This window comes from Epinephelus lanceolatus, chromosome 11 (genome assembly GCF_041903045.1).
Source record: "Epinephelus lanceolatus isolate andai-2023 chromosome 11, ASM4190304v1, whole genome shotgun sequence".
Lineage (NCBI taxonomy): Eukaryota > Metazoa > Chordata > Actinopteri > Perciformes > Serranidae > Epinephelus > Epinephelus lanceolatus.
The window spans coordinates 27446170-27464862 of record NC_135744.1 but is presented as its reverse complement, the minus strand read 5'-3'; the positions used below and the strand labels follow the sequence as shown (position 1 = coordinate 27464862).

At 39.3% G+C, this 18693-nt stretch overlaps 1 protein-coding gene across 3 annotated transcripts; it reads left to right on the top strand.

Moving 5' to 3' along the window:
• The first annotated feature begins 225 nt into the window (after positions 1-225).
• Positions 226-16743, top strand: LOC117272009 (complement factor B-like). Of its 3 annotated transcripts, none has more exons than XM_033650658.2 (19): positions 226-311; positions 733-797; positions 2508-2714; positions 2797-2982; positions 3075-3251; positions 4189-4275; positions 5460-5599; positions 7586-7730; positions 7825-7953; positions 8324-8434; positions 8621-8755; positions 11449-11564; positions 11832-11964; positions 12165-12303; positions 12531-12607; positions 13987-14087; positions 14206-14335; positions 14680-14729; positions 16166-16743. In XM_033650658.2, the coding sequence occupies exons 2-19, from the start codon at positions 740-742 to the stop codon at positions 16343-16345; spliced, it is 2301 nt and encodes a 766-aa protein (XP_033506549.2). In that variant the 5' UTR covers positions 226-311; positions 733-739; the 3' UTR covers positions 16346-16743. The 3 variants fall into 3 exon arrangements, with proteins under 3 accessions (XP_033506549.2, XP_078028584.1, XP_078028583.1); XM_078172458.1 differs by lacking the exon at positions 226-311 and adding an exon at positions 327-367; XM_078172457.1 differs by lacking the exon at positions 226-311 and adding an exon at positions 336-364.
• Positions 16744-18693: the final 1950 nt, after the last annotated feature.

Below are 18693 nucleotides of genomic sequence, written 5' to 3'. Positions count from 1 at the left end.
ACAGTCAGTGAAATGGCTGTAATGCTCAGGGGGAGCTACAGCTAAACCACACTCTGGTATGACTGAGTGTGCAATCAATAACCACATCAATGTGTCAATAAGTAAAGCTCAACAGTGCCTGCAGGTTTTGGGAAATGATGCAGGTTGGCTGGTTTCACAATTACTTTTTATTTACTGTTACTGTTGACTGTTTTATGCAACATGTGACTGGGTGTGTACACACGGTGGAAAATCCAGGATCAAAACTGGCCTATTTAAAGTGAAGACACACAGACAAGAGTCATCTGAACTACAACAGTCAAAATCAACAGGTAAACTTTTTATTGACTTGTTTCAAGTCTTTGAGGAGGACGGTCATGAATTGGTAGTAAGGACCTAATAGTCTTTCTTTTCTCTTTGTTTTTTTGCTTATATTGTTTGACATTTAAAAAGTACTCCTAATTATTGTAATATAATTAATGAAAAGACTATTGTTTTTGTCTTCGTTAGTCAAGTGGAAACTGAAACTGAATTATTTAAATTATTAAGGTCTAATGCAATAGTAGAAATTTTATAAGAACTTGTTTGGATGTTTTCTGTCACACACACACTATTGATTTCCTTTTATTTGTCCTGAAGTTAATAAGTACCAGGATGGCCTTTGTTAATCTGGTCCCTCTTTCTGAACATTCACTTTGAAATAAATGTACTGCTCCTCGGAAATCCTCTCATTTTTTCGTTCCCTGGTTTAAGGTTCAACATGGGATTTTCTGTGCACTGGAGTTGGCTTGCTGCACTTTTATGTCTCCTCTGTATGGGTAAGCTACGTTTATAATATTCTATATGTAATTTTGACCATGTCCATGTATTTTTATTTACTATATAAGTCAAGCTGACTTTTGTAAGATAGCTACACATACTAAACTGTAAATGTTCAGTCCTTTACGAACATATTTTTAAATAATTCACAACTTAATTTTTTTCAAGACAATTTTGTCTAATTGGTAAAATATTTGCTTTTCTGAGATGAGATTTTGCTGCTGGTTTATTTGTTTGAATTTAAGACAAAATCATGTTCCTAATATGTGCTGTTTTATTTTATTTTATTTTTATTTTAAATTACAGGCAAAAAATAATGCACAAAGCACAGATCACAACATGACAATATGATCACACAAACAAAAACAAACAAACAAAAACAAACAAATGTTAGACTTACACAGACCAAAGTGGAAAAAGAAAAGACAAATAGAAGATAGTGGGATCAAATCAGTAAATCACATGATTAAGTAAAACAAAATACAATACAATTAGATAAAATTAGATAAATTAAATTAAATTAAATCAAATAAAAAATAAAATAAACATAAAAAATAAAAATAAAAATAAAAAATGTAATGAAGTTTATATGACAGGTAGACTGTAATTATAGATTTATATAGTTCCACTTTTCATTAGAGCAAATTCTCCCATTTCATGTTATGTTGTAACTTGTAACTTTTTTGCACTGTCATTGCACTGTATTTTTCAGGAAACTTAAAATTTAAATTTTGTTCTTGATTGAGCTTTTAATGAAAATATATAAAAAGGTGTTAGTTCAAAAGAAATGTTGAGAGGCCCGAGCCAGCCTTGGATATCAGTCCAGAAACCTGCAACATAAGGGCAGTAGAAAAACAAATGCAGCTGGTCTTCCTCTTCCTCATTGCAGAATCTACATAGTGATGAATTTTCGATATTAAACATATGAAGTTGGTTTTTAGTAGCAATAATTTTATAGAAAATCTTCAGTTGAAAAATTCTGGAGTAAGAATCAATTGTTGTTTTGTAAATTGATTGAAAAAAATGTGTCCAAGGTGTCAAAATGTTAAGTTCAAAATATTTTTTGACTATTTTGGATAGTCATTTCTGGCACCTTGTACTAAGTGCACAGACCAGTTTCCATTTCCAGTTAGTTGGGATGGCTGAAAGCAGCTGGTTGAAATGAAAACTATCACAGATTTGACAGTATTACTGGAAGCTCAACCAAGCCTTCAGTGTATCTTTGCTAATATTCCTTTAAATAGCCAATCAGTGGGGACATTTTAACAAGGAATTGGTGCACAGAAGGTAAATATTAACTTGTTCTCCAAAGACTGCTGTGGTGATTTTTATTTATCCAGGACACTTTTAGGGATAAATTCATCACTTCAATGTTTTTTTAGATTATTTTATGTACCATTTATAGTGCCAGCTTCAAACAATTTCAATGTAATTTTCAGCCTCAACACTATTTATATGAATGTGTAGGCAAATGTAAATAATAAAAACAACTTGTGTCTTAAGCCCACATGTATATTAACTTTTTAACAATGCAGCAAAACAGCCCAAATCCTACAGAGACCTATGTATTGAAGGGGCCCTTTTTTTATCAGTAGTTGCATATTGTCTTTCATGACTCTGGAGGGAGCTTTCAAAAGTTTGAGTGCATTAGTAAATCTAAGAAGTGTGTGCAAAACCTCCATGCCCCATAACGGCCTTTTGTTTTTCAGGAGGTGAAGTTCGATGTGACTGCACAGAAGACCGTATGGCAATGGAGGGAGGTCATTATTCACTGACCAAGAAGCTGACGACAGGCAGCATGTTGGTCTACCACTGTCCTGAGGGCTACTACCCATACCCCCATCTAACCCGCCTGTGCCAGGCTAATGGCTCCTGGAATCCAGCACCCAAAAGATTTAGACCTCAGAGATGCAAGCGTGAGTGATGTGATGATGATGTCTCTCACTTTGACTCTGGCTGCCTGCTCCACATGATAACTCAGATCCTTTTGTTTTGCAGTTGTTGAATGCCCAGACCCCACTGTGCTAGAGAACGGCAACGTCTCTCCTCCTCAGGAGAAGTACTTTGTGGACAATGAGACCACGTATGAGTGCTACTCTGGATACACGCTGCGAGGTTCAGCCAAACGTGTGTGCTTAACAAATGGAAAATGGAGCGGCTCCACTCCCATCTGCAGCCGTGACTGTAAGTCCTGAGAAGCCATCCACTCAGGTTTGGGGTGTGTTCTCACTGGTGGCTGTTTTGTGACTTGTCTTTTGTCTTTTTTGTCACCACAGCAGGGGACATGTGTGCTGATCCTGGTATCCCAGCTGGTGCCTCAAGAACAGGGAACATATTTGGAATTGACGACACAGTGAAATACAGCTGCAACAGCGACCTGTTTTTAGTGGGGTCGAGTGAAAGGGTGTGTCAGGAGAACGGCCAGTGGACTGGCAATGAGCCAGCGTGCTACTGTAAGACTGATACCTATGAATACTGTTTGTACTGAGTCTCATGGAAACTGTGCTTAAAGGAGCTCCATTTGATATTCAGAGCATATCTATGATTCAGAGGTTGCCTGCACACAGCTCTCAACAGGTTACAGGCTGTATTCATGCACCAGTCATACATATACCTACAAAAAATTATGCACCAAAATAGGTATATAACCTACATACGTATGAGGGCTGCTATCACGTGACCAATGCACTGACAGGAGTAATATAGAGAGTGAAAATCCATATGAGTAGGCAGGTCAAACACAGAGCTCCTGTAGAAGACTGGTGTTTGTATCCTGTGTAAAAGACAGCTGTGTCTGTGGTCAACAGGCCAGGTGACGTAACCTGCCTGCTTACATGCAACAGATCAGGTGTCGAAAGAATGTTCTAACCTGATTTTACCAACATGGGAAACACAAAAAGAACAGTCTTAGCCCATACTGTTGAAACAAGAGTTTGTACTAGGTCAGTGTTTCTTCTTTTTCTCATTGCCGAACGACCACTTGCCTCCTTGTTGTTGCTTGCTACCTGTAACACTGTTGGCCTGGCCTGGCTCTGATCAAGCACAACCCAGGCTGTAGTCATCTAACTAGCTGTGTGTGCTTGTGTTTTGTATATAAAATTAACCTCTCAACGAGTTCTGGTTTTGTACCGCTCGTCTTGCCCTTTCAAAAATGTAGCCTCCTGGTCACTGGTGGGAAGCCAGTGAGGGATCATGTCCTACTGACTACTGGTTGATCAGGCAGGTGGGATTTCTACATGCAGCAGGAGTCACTATTCCAGTGATCCCTCACCAACTTCCCACCAGTAGACTCTGAAGTGAACCCCAGTCTCTGCAGTGATTCCTTTTATTTAGTGTCAGTTCATTTTCATTTTTACAAACTACTGTTTATGAGACTTTTTCTTCTTGCAGACAAACACACCTATGACACTCCACTGGAGGTTTCAGAGGCGTTTGGTAGTGCGATCAAAAACAGCCTCACCACTTTAGAGCCCATCGGTAAGTTCCTGCATCTAATCTGACTAGTCCATACCCACTGAGTACAGCATACCATACCATGATTTAGTCAGACCAAAAATTAGAAAAAAAACCCCCAAAACATTGGTCCACAGGGGGAGTCACAGTGATGGGTCGCATTTTAGTCATTTTTAAGCATTTTTCAGTTGTTATAGCGCCACCCAGTTGCCAATTAGAGTTAAATTTCTCCAGTCACCTTGAGGCGTCCTGTTCTACATATCTACCAAGTTTAGTAAAAATCGCTATGGCGGTTAAGCCTAGATAAGAAGTCAGCTCTCTAGCACCCCCATTTTGTTTGATGGGGTCAGTAATAAAGGGGTCCCCTCAGATTATGTGTGGTCATATACCTACAAAGTTGCGTGGTGATGGGTGAAACCCTTGAGATGTTGTACACCTTTATGTGATGAGCCACGCCCTCCGCAATATTCATTGCCTTATAGAAGCTCAGTTTTAGTAAGTTTTCCAACTTTTGCCAAGAGGTATTGGTCCCTAGATTATGTTCACAGAGTTTCATGCAGATCGCTCAAACTTCCTAGAAAGAGATCGATTTTAAGTGTTTTTCAAAAAATTCAAAATGGCGGAAAATCTATATAACTGGAAGTTATGGGTTATAGAGGCAAATTTGTTCCTCATGAGGAGAGGTGTCTCTGTGCAAAGTTTCATGTCTCTACGACATACGGGGCATGAGATATGCCCATTCAAAGTTTGCAATTTCAATCGGTTGCTATAGCGACCCCCCTTTGGCCAATTGATGTAATATTGCTTCATTCGCATCCTCCCATGACCCTCTACCACTGTGCCAAATTTCACATGGATTGACTAAGTCAGTGAGGAGAAAAACGTAGAACAGAGACACAGAAAGAGTTTTCGTCATTATATAATAAGATTATAAGCAATGTTTGATAGCAATGCTGTGTGATTATTATTTATTATTATAAATTATTTATGCGAGGTTGATTTCATTTTATTTTATTAAGAATAGTAATTTTATCATTTATCCTACTTTATAGTTAAGTATATCATATTTAGTTTAGTATATATCAATCTAACACTGTCTTTTCTTCCATTAGACTTCTTTCTCCAAAAAAAAAACCCCCAACAATTGTACATGAATATGGCATATAATGTGAACGGCACTTTAACAGTATTTGTTGTTGATTGTTCAGATGACACACAGGAGGGAAGAAAAATACGGATTTCAAAAAATGGGACACTTAACATCTACATTGCCGTGGATATCTCTGAGAGCATTGAAGAGAAATACATCAAGGATGCAAGAGACGCTGTGATCAAACTTATTACAAAGGTAAGACACCAGCAGCTTTTCTCGTGTTTGAAACGAGAGACAAGCAAGTATTACCCCAAATTATAAATCAGTTTATGTTCAAGTTTTACGGTGCTTTTTTAATGGGGAGGGCGATCGCCACAGAACAGCCTCTCTTACAATATGCTGAATTTGCAAACGGTCAGCAACATCGTGCAGCGACTGGAGATGTGAGATTGTTTTTGCTGATTGTGGGCTCAGTTTAAAGGATGCTCACGGGGTGGAAGTACAGACCGTTGATGGATGTTGGCAATAAATTTGCTGAGTTGTTAAAACATGTTAGAGATATAGCAATTAGTGTGACTGCTCTGGACATTTCATCGATCACTTGATCTGATGAGGAGTGATATTATATATGTTTGCATTGGGCATGGCAGAGCGAGCCACTGTTTTAATTATGGGTCCAAAATGTCATGAAGATATTGAGACTTTAAAGTATTACTTAAAAGTATTTACCTCCAAATAATCTGCCTGTGAACCACATCCGATAAACAACCACTCACTTGACTTGCTTAACACTTAACACATCTCACGCTCCATTCTAGCCTCAATCATGAACAAGACCCCGAGACACTTAAACTCCCTTGCTTGAGGCAGTAACTCTCTCCCAATTATTTCATAGTTTCAGGCTTATATTAAATATTCCATCTGCAGTTTTCATATGATTAGGGGAGACACAATTAATTTAATAAGATTCTATCTATAAACTACAAGTCTCCATCTACATCAGGGGAAGGATAGGTATCCATACAGGTATCCATCCATCTGTTGGTCTATCATCGATATTCAATGGTTGGTATGTATGTATGTAAACAGCATAGGAAACCCAGATCCACATGTCAATATATGAGTATTGACTGTATTGTAATATTGTGTGTCAATAAGATACCGGGCAAATTAAAAATACAAAGTATATTTAATTAAGGGCATTAGTTTAAAGTGGACATAAGTTTAAAATGCAAAAATAGAGAAAATGCAACGAACCGCGCTGGGTGGAAATTTTATCAAGCCTAGCTAACATTTGCTGGGAGTTGGTTATATAGTTCAAAATGGTGCCATGTTTAAGACAACAAGACAGTTGTTAAGAAGCTATATGTTTGGATTCAGTGACTTACATAGACAGCTCTTTGATCAAAAAACAAGTATGGCAAAGAAATTTTCTTATGTCGACTGAAAACACTCTTTGTTACTGAACTCAGCTGAAACACATCCAATATTTGTGGAATTTCGCGGGCCACTCTTTGGTGGTAGCACAAAAGGATCGACTCTGTATAACCACATAAAAAGTCCATTTTATAATTTACCCTGTGTTAAGTTGTGCCCTGCGCTCCCCTGTTTCATGATGTCTTATTTATTTATTGACTTTATGGCTCCTTTGGTCTCCATACATCTAAAATAGACAGTTTTATTTTTACACTTTTTTTTTTGCAAATTAATCCATTCCTTTTTTTTTTTTACTGCATTAGCTTTTTGAGTGTGATTGTCATAATACTAATTGCGAGCAGTGGATTTTACTATTTCAAGTCATAAGCTGAATCGTATTTTTGGTGTCAGCGAACATATGAGGCCTTTTACGCTGTCTGACACACTTTCAGAAGCACATTTGGCTCACTGTACATATAACATGCGCAAACATAATCCCACCCCATTTGGCTGCCAGCACAACGGCCCATTAGAAGTAAATTGCTTTATGAATTACACATCATAATCATGATTGATGCTTCTTGGCGCGAGTCCCTTGGCTTGTTGTCAATGCATACTACGGGATTCTCTTTCTGCTGATAAATGAATCAATTACTCAACAAAATAACAACCATAAGCAGTTTGATACAAACGGAGGTGTTGCATCGACAAAATGTTTCACAGCAGTTTGACAAGTTTGCACGTGTTTACAAAGTTGTGTCAAAAGTTCATACAACACTAAAGATCATCCACCTTATCTGAGTGATTTGCTTTATGTCTCCACAGATCTCATCCTTTTCCGTGACTCCAAACTATGAAATCATATTTTTCTCCTCTGAATATGATGAAGTTGTCAGCATTCTCGATTTTTTGGATGGCCAAGTCACACTAAGTGAAGTCAAGAATAAGTTGGAGAGTTTTGAAGTAGGCGGTGAGTCACATAATCTGAGATATTGTTGGAATCACTTTTTATTCGCGGCTTGAGCTTCGTTTTACTGGGTGTGTGTTTGTGTTTTGACTCAAAGAGAAGAAGACTGGAACAGACCTGAACATGGCCTTTACTACATTCTTGGAGCGAATGGCTCTTATAAAACAAAGAGTTAAAACGGAGGCCTTCAAAGAACATCATCACGTCCTCATCTTTTTCACAGATGGTAATTTCAGCCACTTGGTGTATTTAATTACTTCAGGGTTGAAGCTGCCAGCATCTTTCACTGAAGGAAAATTATGGATTTAAATAATAATGCTTCAACTGTTTAAAGGAATAATTCAACGTTTTGTAGAGCACATTTATTTTTGTTTTTTGCTAAGAGTAAGCAAGAAAGTAAAGAATTGTATTTCCCAATATGTCAGATTATTCCTTCGATTCACCATTTAACTGTGTTCTTACTGCTGCTGCTTCCCTTAAATTATAATTTAAGTGCAGTCAGATCAGCACTGATTCAAAATTATAGTATGTAATTAATGCATGTTGTATAAAGTATTCATTCATTCATCATTTTACACTGTTTTTTTTGTGCTTAGGTGCTTATAATATGGGCGGATCACCTGCACCTACTGTGGCAAAAATAAAGAACATGGTATACATGAACCAAACTGGTGAAGATGAGGCTCAGTCAAGAGAAGAATATCTGGGTAGGTTTAGTTTTTAATTTGTTGTGAAGATTTCTGTTGCTATCGTTCAGCCTTGTTGGTGTTGATTCTTCCTTACACACACGTGCTACATCATCAGTAACATTTCAGTGTTATGCACTAATGCCTAGCAGGCAGCTTTGACAGAATGTTTTAATGCAACTAATGCTATGTTTCATTCTGTTGCAGACATTTATATTTTTGCCATTGGAGCTGATATCTTTGATGAGGACCTGCAGCCTCTCACAGCGGGGACTGGCGGAGAGCATTACTTCAGAATGAAGGACATTGCAAACTTACAAGAGACCTTTGATGACATCATTGGTAAGTGATCTCTGAAAACTGAGGCGGAAGGCTGAATGAACCTGGCAACACATTTGTAATATTATGTGTATGATGTATTTGTAGTTCAACTAAGTGCATTTGTGTGTTAGTCTACCATAGCACTCATCTCCACCCTCTAATTCGACACAAAGGAGATATATGATCATAACTGGAGAATGCGGTCCTCTTGTTTCAGAAAGTACTTAAGAGCAGGGAGAACTATCACTCTTGATCTGTGCCCTTATATGATATGTAGTTTAAGCCCTTAATTGTACCAGCTGCAGGTTTACATTTGTGGATAAGAATAAGTATCTTACTACTGGATGCATTGCCATGAATTCTGTCTCACACATTCATTTTCACATCATCCCTTAAAGGTCCAGTGTGCAGGATTTAAGGGCATCTATTGGCAGAAATGGAATAGGCCTATGATATTCATAATCATGTTGTATTAGTTTATAAACACCCGATATAAGGAATCTTTGTGTTTTCGTTGCTTTAGAATGAGCTGAATGAGTTAATATCTACAAACCGAGCGGGTCCTCTTCCACAGAATCCACCATGCTGTTTCTACAGTAGCGCAAAACTGGCAAACACTCTAGACAGGGCCATTCCAGCCCGTTCCCACTCTGAACCCGTCAAATACCGCCACTTTGGGCCAGTCCCAATACCCCCCCTTAGCCCTACACCTTGGCCCTACCCCTACATTTGCACGTTCCCGCGAGGGGTAGGGGTGTCCCAATTCCTTTTTGCGTGTAGGGGTAGGGGGCATAACGAGGGGTAGTGGGTATGAAACTAGCCCTTCGGAGCGAGGGATTTCAGATCCTGACTTGCCAGCGATGGGTAGACATCGCCATGGCTACCACCGAGCAAGAGATGGGGAAATAAGTTCATACATAGCTAACGTTACCGTCATCAGGTTGCTTGTTAGCTAGCTAGCTAGCTTGCACTATCTGGCGTCTGTCATCTGTCCTGTTCTGCAAAATTGTCGGATATTTCACATTACGATATCACAGAAGCTAGTATAACTATGCTGCCTCGTAATGTTAGCTGGCTAGCAGAAGTCCCCTGTCGTCTATCGTTCATCACACGAAGCATGATGAATAATACAAACGCGATCGGTAGGATGAACTCAACTGGAGACTCCATTGTAGATGCCAGTTGGAAATGAAGATGGCTCGCAGCTTCCTGTTTAAAATAGTTACGTATGCGTGATCGTAACCGACACAGTGACGTAGTGAGTTCCTTGGGAAAGATTTCAACCCCTGCCCCTCGTTGCTTCATTTCACGGGCCAAGGGGTAGGGCCAAGGGCTAAGGGGTAGTGGACAAGGTGGGTATTGGGATTGGGCCTTTGTCAGTGTACTGGGTGTTAGATACCAATGCACGAAGGCGCCTTTCGTTGCGTTATAATAAGCATTGTGTGGCAGTAGTTGTTAACACAGTGGCCACCAACGAGTTATGAGCGACCATGTTTTTTTTTTTGTTTTTTTTGTTAGTTTTCGTTTGCAAATTACAGCATTTGAAACAGTGCAGCAAAGCAAACTTGTTCTCCCTGTTCACCCTCCCATCTATGAGCGACCATGTAAGATACCGACATACAAAGGCACCTCTGGCAGCATTACAAATTGCACCAGCTGGTGGCAATTTGTAACGCTACCACTAACAATGTAATAGAAGGAGCTTGAAGGAGCTTGAAAGACCCATCCACCTCCCCTCCTGTCTGGGGACTTTCACCTGGGAGACCACTGTTTGCCCCCCCCCCCCCCCGATGTTTTTACTAAAGGTTTTCATGTGAAGACATACGTGTATTTTGAAAAGATAAAATGCATGTAAACATAAACTGACATGGCGTCCCAGAACGTCAACAACAAATCCAGGAGGACATGTAGCGCATCATATATAGACATGACAGTCTACAGACAAAGTGGCAATGTTTTACAAATTAGGATGAGAACATGTTGGTCATTCACGTTTTAATGTTTTTGCATCGGCCACTGTAGTTTGCCTATGCGCTTGGAACATGAGAGAAGTTTCAGTTTTTCAGCCTCACCACTAGATGCTAATTCCTACACACCGGACCTTTTAGAGTGCTGAAACTGACATGTCCATCAGCCTCAGTTGTACTTTATGTTTAGTGCTAATAAGAAAATGTAAGCATGCTAGCATGTCCAGCTAAACATTATAGATTATACCTGCTGAATATCAGAATGTTGGCATTGTCATTGTGAGCATGTTGCAGCTCTAATGTTAGCATTTAGCCTCCGACAGCTGCTCCACATGGTTGTCGACTCGTACTCTTGTTTTTTAAGAATTCCATCATTTTCTTGTCCCATAAGATCTCGAATTTTTTTCCTGATGAATTTTGCAGGTACAAGAAAACTTTCACAGCTTGAGAATATACATTAAAAATGTCTTGCACTTACAATTTATGATGACAAGCCGGTCTTATTCCTGTAAAGGTTAAATGCATTTGTCGTAATTTGCTTTGGATAAAACCATTTGCTTATTGAAAGTAATTTTATATAATGTATTCAGTTCAGTACACTAAAGGCCAAATTACTCCCAGTGTGTGTGTTAAAAAAAGAAAGAAAAAATAAAACAATGAAGAAATTATTGTAATGTTCATATACCACAATGTTTTTATATGAATGAACATGAGCAACATTGATTTTTACATTTTTTTTTAATGCAGATGAAGAGGAAGTTAAGGGTCTGTGTGGTCTTCACAAGGACTATGACTCAATAAAAGACAAGAGAGATGAAAGCACAAGGAAAAGGTATCCATGGTGGGCGTTCATTACTGTCCAGGTAAATGTTTCAGGGTTTCTTTTAATCTGTGAAATATGTTTGCAAGGCTGACTAAGCAAATCCAACAGTCCTCTTAGATAATTATTCAGGCATGATGATGGCCGAAAACCTTCACTGCTTGTGCTTGACAACAAGAATCAGAAAAATCAGAGAAATATACTTTTCAACGGAAGAAAACAACTGTTATTCAGAAATATTCGGCTTATATACACAGAAGAGTCAGTGCTTCAGATTAATAATGTACTGCCATGTTGTCCATGTTTTTAGAATGAAGGACCGCCAAAGAACTGTCTCGGCTCTCTGGTGACCCCCAAGTTTATCCTGACTGCTGCTCACTGCTTCACATTTGGAGATTTACCTGAGAACGTCAGAGTTGAGATTGATGATGGACAGGGCAGAGGTAATGATACATGTTTCTTTACTCATGCCTCTTCACTTCTCTGAACATGGCATAATGATGCATCAGAAGTTCACAAAAATAAGTGTTACAGTGTCAGGTTTTTAAAAGTTTTGAGGTGAAAATCATCTTAGTTTGACAAATGTATCTGCTATCCACTACTGCAGCTGACAGCAACAAAAATACTTGTGTCTTCTTTACAGTGAAAAAAGTGAAAACCTTCAAGCTGCACCCAAAGTACAATATTAAAGCTAAAATTAATGACGGCGTGAAGGAGTTCTACGACTACGATGTGGCTCTCATCCAACTGGTGGACGATGTTCAGATCTCCAATGCTGTTAGGTGAGAACTTGTGTCATACTTGGATTTGATGTTACATTCTCTGTCCCGTCAGTGGGTTCATTGATAAAATGGTTACACACGCACAAACCTGTAATCAGGTGAATTACAAATTCTGTCCTTGAGAAAAAACTAAATTAGTATTAGTGCATTTTCATAAATGAATATCCTGTGTTAAAATGTATTTACTTGGAACAACATCCTCTCCATGTTTTTGGTGTCTTGTTCAGGCCTATTTGCATCCCATGCACCCAGGAGACCAGTGATGCTCTAAAACTGGTTGGTGAATCCACCTGCAAACAACAAGGTGAGGTCACTGTATGTGCTGTGACACAGCGTGGTCTTCATATGAATGAATCACTATTGAAGGTTTGCTGAGCCCCACACCCCGTGGTTACTGTTGCTATGCCAGTCAAGCTTTCCTTCATGGCGTTGCACATGTTTACAATGAAAACAGTGGCAGATTTGTCACTCATACTTATCCGTGATTTTTGAATGTTAGTTTCCTTGATTTGAGACAAAGGCAGACAAAAGCAGACATTTGTTGGCAGATTTTACCGGCTGTAGCTACGCTAATATTAGCTTCCATGAGTTGCTTGAAAATGCAGTTTCTCGATGAATACTTGTTTACAGCTGGATTTAAAACAAAAATCCTGTAAAAAAAAATGCACTTGGTGGCTACATACTTGATACTGTCCTAAAAGACTGAGGCTAAAGCTGCATGACCCAGAGAAAAAAAATACAAAGTGTCTATTTTAGGACCCCAGGAAGTGTGCCAGGCTTTGAAGCCAATTTTCGTGGTGGCCAAACAGTGGTACTGCAATTTCCAGGGTCTGTCATGTGATGCCCTGTGGCCCAAAAAGACTTCTTCCATTGACTTATATGGTGAAAGTGACATCTGTAAGACAGTGTTTGAGCGTCACAACCCTGACGAGGTGACTTGTTTCAATATCAGGATTTGATCCACTCTGTTCAATGAAATTTAGAGAGTCTAGAGGAACTGTGAGATTAAATCATTTTATCCCCATTCAAGTTTGTGGAGCACTACAATGGAAAATAGTCGTTTGGCCAGCAGAAGTAAGATAAATTGCTGCAAGTAATTCTATAGGCAGCAGCTAAACTATCTGGCTTCATGCACCACTGAGCAACTTTCATAGGAATGAACAGGGCCCAGCATTCAATGCTGTATCCGTTTCTCCTACTACACCCATGACATATTTTCACCACGGTGAGAAAAGTCACACTGCAGCTTTTCGGCTATTTACACCCATCCCTATGTTATGTTATTATGGATCCCACTGTGTGCTGTGGTGGACAAGTACTTTTTGATGTGTCAAGGTTGGAAGCAGTTAGGATTAGGGCAAAGAGGTCATGGTTAAGTCATGGTTGACTATAGTAACTCAGTCAAAGGGGAGTTGGATGTGGCATGTGAGTGGGTTAAGTATAGGATATCCACACTGAAGACCAGTATTTGAATGGTAAATGGGCTGCACTTGTATAGCGCTTTTCTAGTCTTCCGACCACTCATGGCGCTTTTATCATGCATTTCTTAATATTTCCCAGTCAAATAAAATATGTCTAACTACCGTCTACTTCCATCAATCCAGTGTCTTGGCTCCTGTTAAAATAAGATATCTCTCAAGCCTCAGGTACAATTTCCTGTGTGTTTGTGTTCTCTAAATACAGAACAGATGCTGTTAAAGACTCATCTTGAAAGACTCAACTTCCTGACCAAGAAAGGAACCACTATATCTGAAAAAGATGTCCACGCTAAGCTTGGCGATAATGTAAGTTTTGAATTACTAAGCTGTGTTGTGCCTTATGTGTGTGCGTGTGCTTTTAAAATGTATTCACTGAAAACAAGTCTCTCTGAGCTATTGTTCTTCCTTCAACTCACCAATGCAGAGAGACATGTGCATCCAACACGCATTAGAGGCAGACGGCATCACAACGATTAATCCAAAGGATGCAGTGACTGATAACTTCCTGTGCACTGGTGGTCGGACTCCTTTCAGAGATCATATATCATGTAAAGGTATGTTCCCTGTATTACAAGTTCTTTCCCTATGTGAGAGGAGCTGCTAGATATCCCATAAACATCTCTGAGTGGAGCTACAGGGTCATTTCACCTACACACAGTAACTTCAGTCACATTAGGGAGGCAGCAATGTCTTTGGCTAATTAAGGGTAAGTAAGGAAAATTGTAAAACACCCCGGTATGTCAAAAATGCTTTTTTTAACCTCAAAAGTTCTTAGTATTTGAGCCTCAGTTATCAAGAAAGATTAAAAAAAAGGTTCTTGCCTCAGTAACTGAGGTCCATTGTTTTGGGTGTAACCATGTGTGTGTGTGTGTCTGTGTGTGTGTGTGTGTGTTGGCAGGTGACTCTGGAGGTGCTGTGTTCAAGAACTACGAGCATCGCACAATACAGGTAAATAGCCAATCTTTTCTATGTATATCCAGCCTGTTCTCATTCCCATCTCATCAAATACAGCTGCCTTGTCAATGAATTCGGCATCTGACCTAGTCACATATTGACGTTTGGTCATGGACTTTCCACGTCCACATACGATGTGCAAGGTACCCTGGGTGTGTTGGTTGTTGAGGTTCTGGGACACCGTCTTAACTTCTCTTCTTTCAAGACACACTTCTGTTCTCACAAGAAATTTAACATCTACATACTGTTTCTTTCAAAATAAGCGCACTACATCAGTACAACAACGCGAATTGAAGTTTTTTTCCTTCAGCAACAAACACGTGGTTACGTTTAGGCAACAAAATGAAGTGGTTAGGTTTAGGGAGAAAGAACAGGGTTTGGCTTTAGAATCTTACAGGATGATAGTACTACTTTCTCGGGTGAAGGTCGGTGTTTGTTGGACCTATCCACCAGCTCTTTCGCCACCTTAACTTTCGTTCTTGTCCCGCCACGTTTCCCCCTGATGCCACCGGCTGCTGTTAAACTATAATGGCAACCAGCCGTGTATCATGCCAACATTAAAGGATGCCTTTTTTCATTGGTTTCTGATGCTGCAAGTCACTGGTCAAGCACTGGATTTTTGATTTCAATCGTGCTTCAGACACAGACGCAAAAAGGAACCTTTTGCGAAAGTATGATTCACTGCCAGATGGCTTCAGTTTGAAACACCGCTGGTAACAATGTAATATAAGGAGCTGGAAAGTCCTTATGGCACAGGTGGGAGGGGAAATGGATGAGTCCAACAAACCCATGACTTTCACCCAGGAGGCCGCTGTTTGCTTCACGTGTGACTATTGAGCCAAACCATGAAGTTTTTTTTTTAATCGAAGCACAAGCTTTTGTTGCACAAGGAAATAAACGTAAATAAAAATGCTGAAAGTTTATTTTGAAAAAGACTGCACACAACAAATGAGCAGAAACTGTACATTTCCTGTAAAAAGGAAGTGTGGGGTGTGCAGTAACTCACCTGGTAGAGCGGGTGCCCAATGTAGAAAGGCTTTGTCTCTGCTGCAACAGTGATTCAATTCCTATCCACGGCTCCTTTACTGCATGTCATCCTCTCTCTCTCTCTTTCACACTAAAACTGTCAAATCAAACAGCAAATAACAGCAAAAAAGCCAAAAAATAAACTTAAAAGAAAGTATATTTTGAAAAGACATAATGCATGTAACAAGCATAAGGTGACATGGCGTCCTGGAACATCAACAACACACATAGACATGACAGTCCATTGAACAAGAGGCGATATGTGACTAGTTGGAATGAGAATGTGTTGGTATCACCCAGTGTGAATATCTATCAAAAGTCATAATTGAAATAATTTAGGTAATGTAATTTGTTCACGTTATTTCTTGCTGACTGTGTAAAGTAACCCATGCTGTCTTTCACAGGTTGCACTGGTCAGCTGGGGAACCAAGGATTTGTGCAAGTCGGGTGGTGGTCTTGTCGAGTCAGATGAGACCTCCAGAGATTTCCATATTAATCTTTTCAGAGTCGTCCCGTTCCTCAAATCAGTCCTTGGAAATGACACCCAGGATGACTACGCACCACTTGAGTTTTTGAGCAGTTAAATCCATTTACATACATAATTTTTGTTTCGCCATGTCAGTTATATGATCTGTGTATACTGTTTTTCTGATTGACGCTGATTTATTTTCAGACTGTTCATGAAAAATATACATTTTTCAGATAAGGGTTTCTCATCAAAGGCACACATACATACACATGCTCACAGAATAAAAAGGCATCACCCATTGTTCTCAGTTATGCTGCTCTGTACTTTATCATCATTAAATTAGTATCTTCAGTAGCCAACCAGGATGTAAAGCAGTTAATAAATCTGTACAAACCTGTGTATTAATGTGTTTGAAGAGAAGCTGCTCTAATGGTTGATAGGTGACCCTGGTTCAGGATTAGTGGCATGATCACATTGTGATGAAATAAATGAGAGACTCTGCCGTAATGTTCATATTGTGTTAACTGTCCATTTAATTTTACTGACCTGAAAACAATTAACAGAACTGCTTTATGGCAATATTGACCACATAGTGGCAGTTTCAACATACCACAGGCCACTTAGTTTATGAGGTGTCTCAGTTTTGACTCGTGTTTCTGTTCCTTTACTAAAGGTCCACAGTCCTAAAAATGAATAAATTACTTGAGTTACTTTCCAGTTTAAATTTTAGTTTTCCAGTTTTTCCACTTTGTGAAGTAAAGTGCATTTTAGTGGGAAAAAAACCAACAACACTTTCTTATAAATCTTATTTTTAAAAGGAAGTAGAGCAGTTAAGTTCATCAAACATAGTAAGCCTATATACCAGTGGTTCCCAACTGGTGGGTCGCGGTTCAAAAGTGGGTCACGGGTCCATTCTGAATGGACTGCAAGTGAATAGCAAATATGTCAAGTTTGTAAAAAACACTTTATTTTTAAGAACATTAAATTTCTGACACATAGCTTTATTTAGAGTGAGTGACTAATGGACAGCTATTTGACAGAGACAGCAAACTAGCTCAACGACATGACTAACGCAAGTATGACGCTGAATATATTAAACTGTGGGACCTTGAGCTGATGACTAAGGAGAAATCTGGACCCTGTGGCTGCACCAGTTGGGAACCACTGGCCCAATTTCCCGCTCTTTACATCTCTTCATAACTTCAAAGACTAATGTTACACATGAGAAATTATCATAGCTAACATTGGCTAGATAACAAGATTTTCATGTGCAACTGCAACGTGCTTGCAGAGGTCAGGAGTACTTCATGTAAATGTCTTTTTTAGAGTTTGGTATAAATCATCATTGTTGTCAAAACACAGGTGGTGCTTCGTTTTCTTACAGGCATCTGGAAACTGGCATCTGCAGGAGAGGTGCTCCTCACACACTCTTGTCCATATGCAGTCTATGAACTCTATCCTTGAATTTAGAGCACACAGATAACAAAAGTATAAATGGTTATTGTAGTGAAGTAAACAGTAGATTACTGGCTCAAAAATAGACTTGAGTATAGACTAAATGTAAGCTCCAGTTTAAAATAAGGAACATGAAAAGAACTACGTTTTTACTCGTGTGTGTAGGCTACCCCTGGCCAGAGTGATGTCACCCATTGGTTTGTAGACTCCCATTTTGAAGCCTCAAGTTTGGCATTTTGGCTGTCTTCATCCTGGATTTTGGGAGAAAGAGGTAGCCATATTTGCACAAATTTAAACAGGTGAGTTATATAACCCCCTCCTTGAAATCAGCTATAGAGACCAAAACAGTTTTTGTACCAGGCTGTAAACATGTTTATTTCTGCAATATAGGCCGTTTTAAAATGGGGGTCTATGGGGATAGACCTGCTTATGGAGCCAGCCTTAGGTGTCCATTAGAGGAATTACACTTTTCAGCACTTTGGTGCCATTTTTCAGCCCTGTAGACTGACGCTTGGCCACAACTAACATCCCTGTCAGTCTATTTTACCCATAAATAGTCCCTCAGTAGATTCTCCAAAACAAAATGATACCAATAAAATGACCTAATATGATAAAAGCTACTGTGATAGAGATGTCATTCATAGCCTGTTGCCCCTGCCTTGGACTATCACAGCCAAACCAAACATGGAGCTCATTTTAAGTTTTGTTTTGACCGGATGACACAGGTCACAAGCTGACCAAACAAATACACAAACCAGATGTCAGCTCCCGTAAATGACACCAACTGAACTGGCACAAGTGTGGAGAACAGTCAGTGAGAGTGTTCTCAAATACTGTAGATGTGCTGATAGGTGGGTGCAGTGTGTTGTCTCCACTGCTGGCTTTAAAGATATTTTAATATTGCTCTGACTGTATGAGGCAGGAAAAGATCATTTTCATTCATAATGCTATCATATAATTTGAATTATAAATATAATTTACATGTGCCACTGTTCATGCATTCACAAT

Bases quoted from the DNA above. Each gene is read 5' to 3' on its own strand.
- LOC117272009 (XM_078172457.1), top strand. The intron at 3,252-4,188 runs GTAAGACTGATA...TTCTTCTTGCAG, and splicing joins CAATGAGCCAGCGTGCTACT to ACAAACACACCTATGACACT. The intron at 8,756-11,448 runs GTAAGTGATCTC...TTTTTAATGCAG, and splicing joins GACCTTTGATGACATCATTG to ATGAAGAGGAAGTTAAGGGT.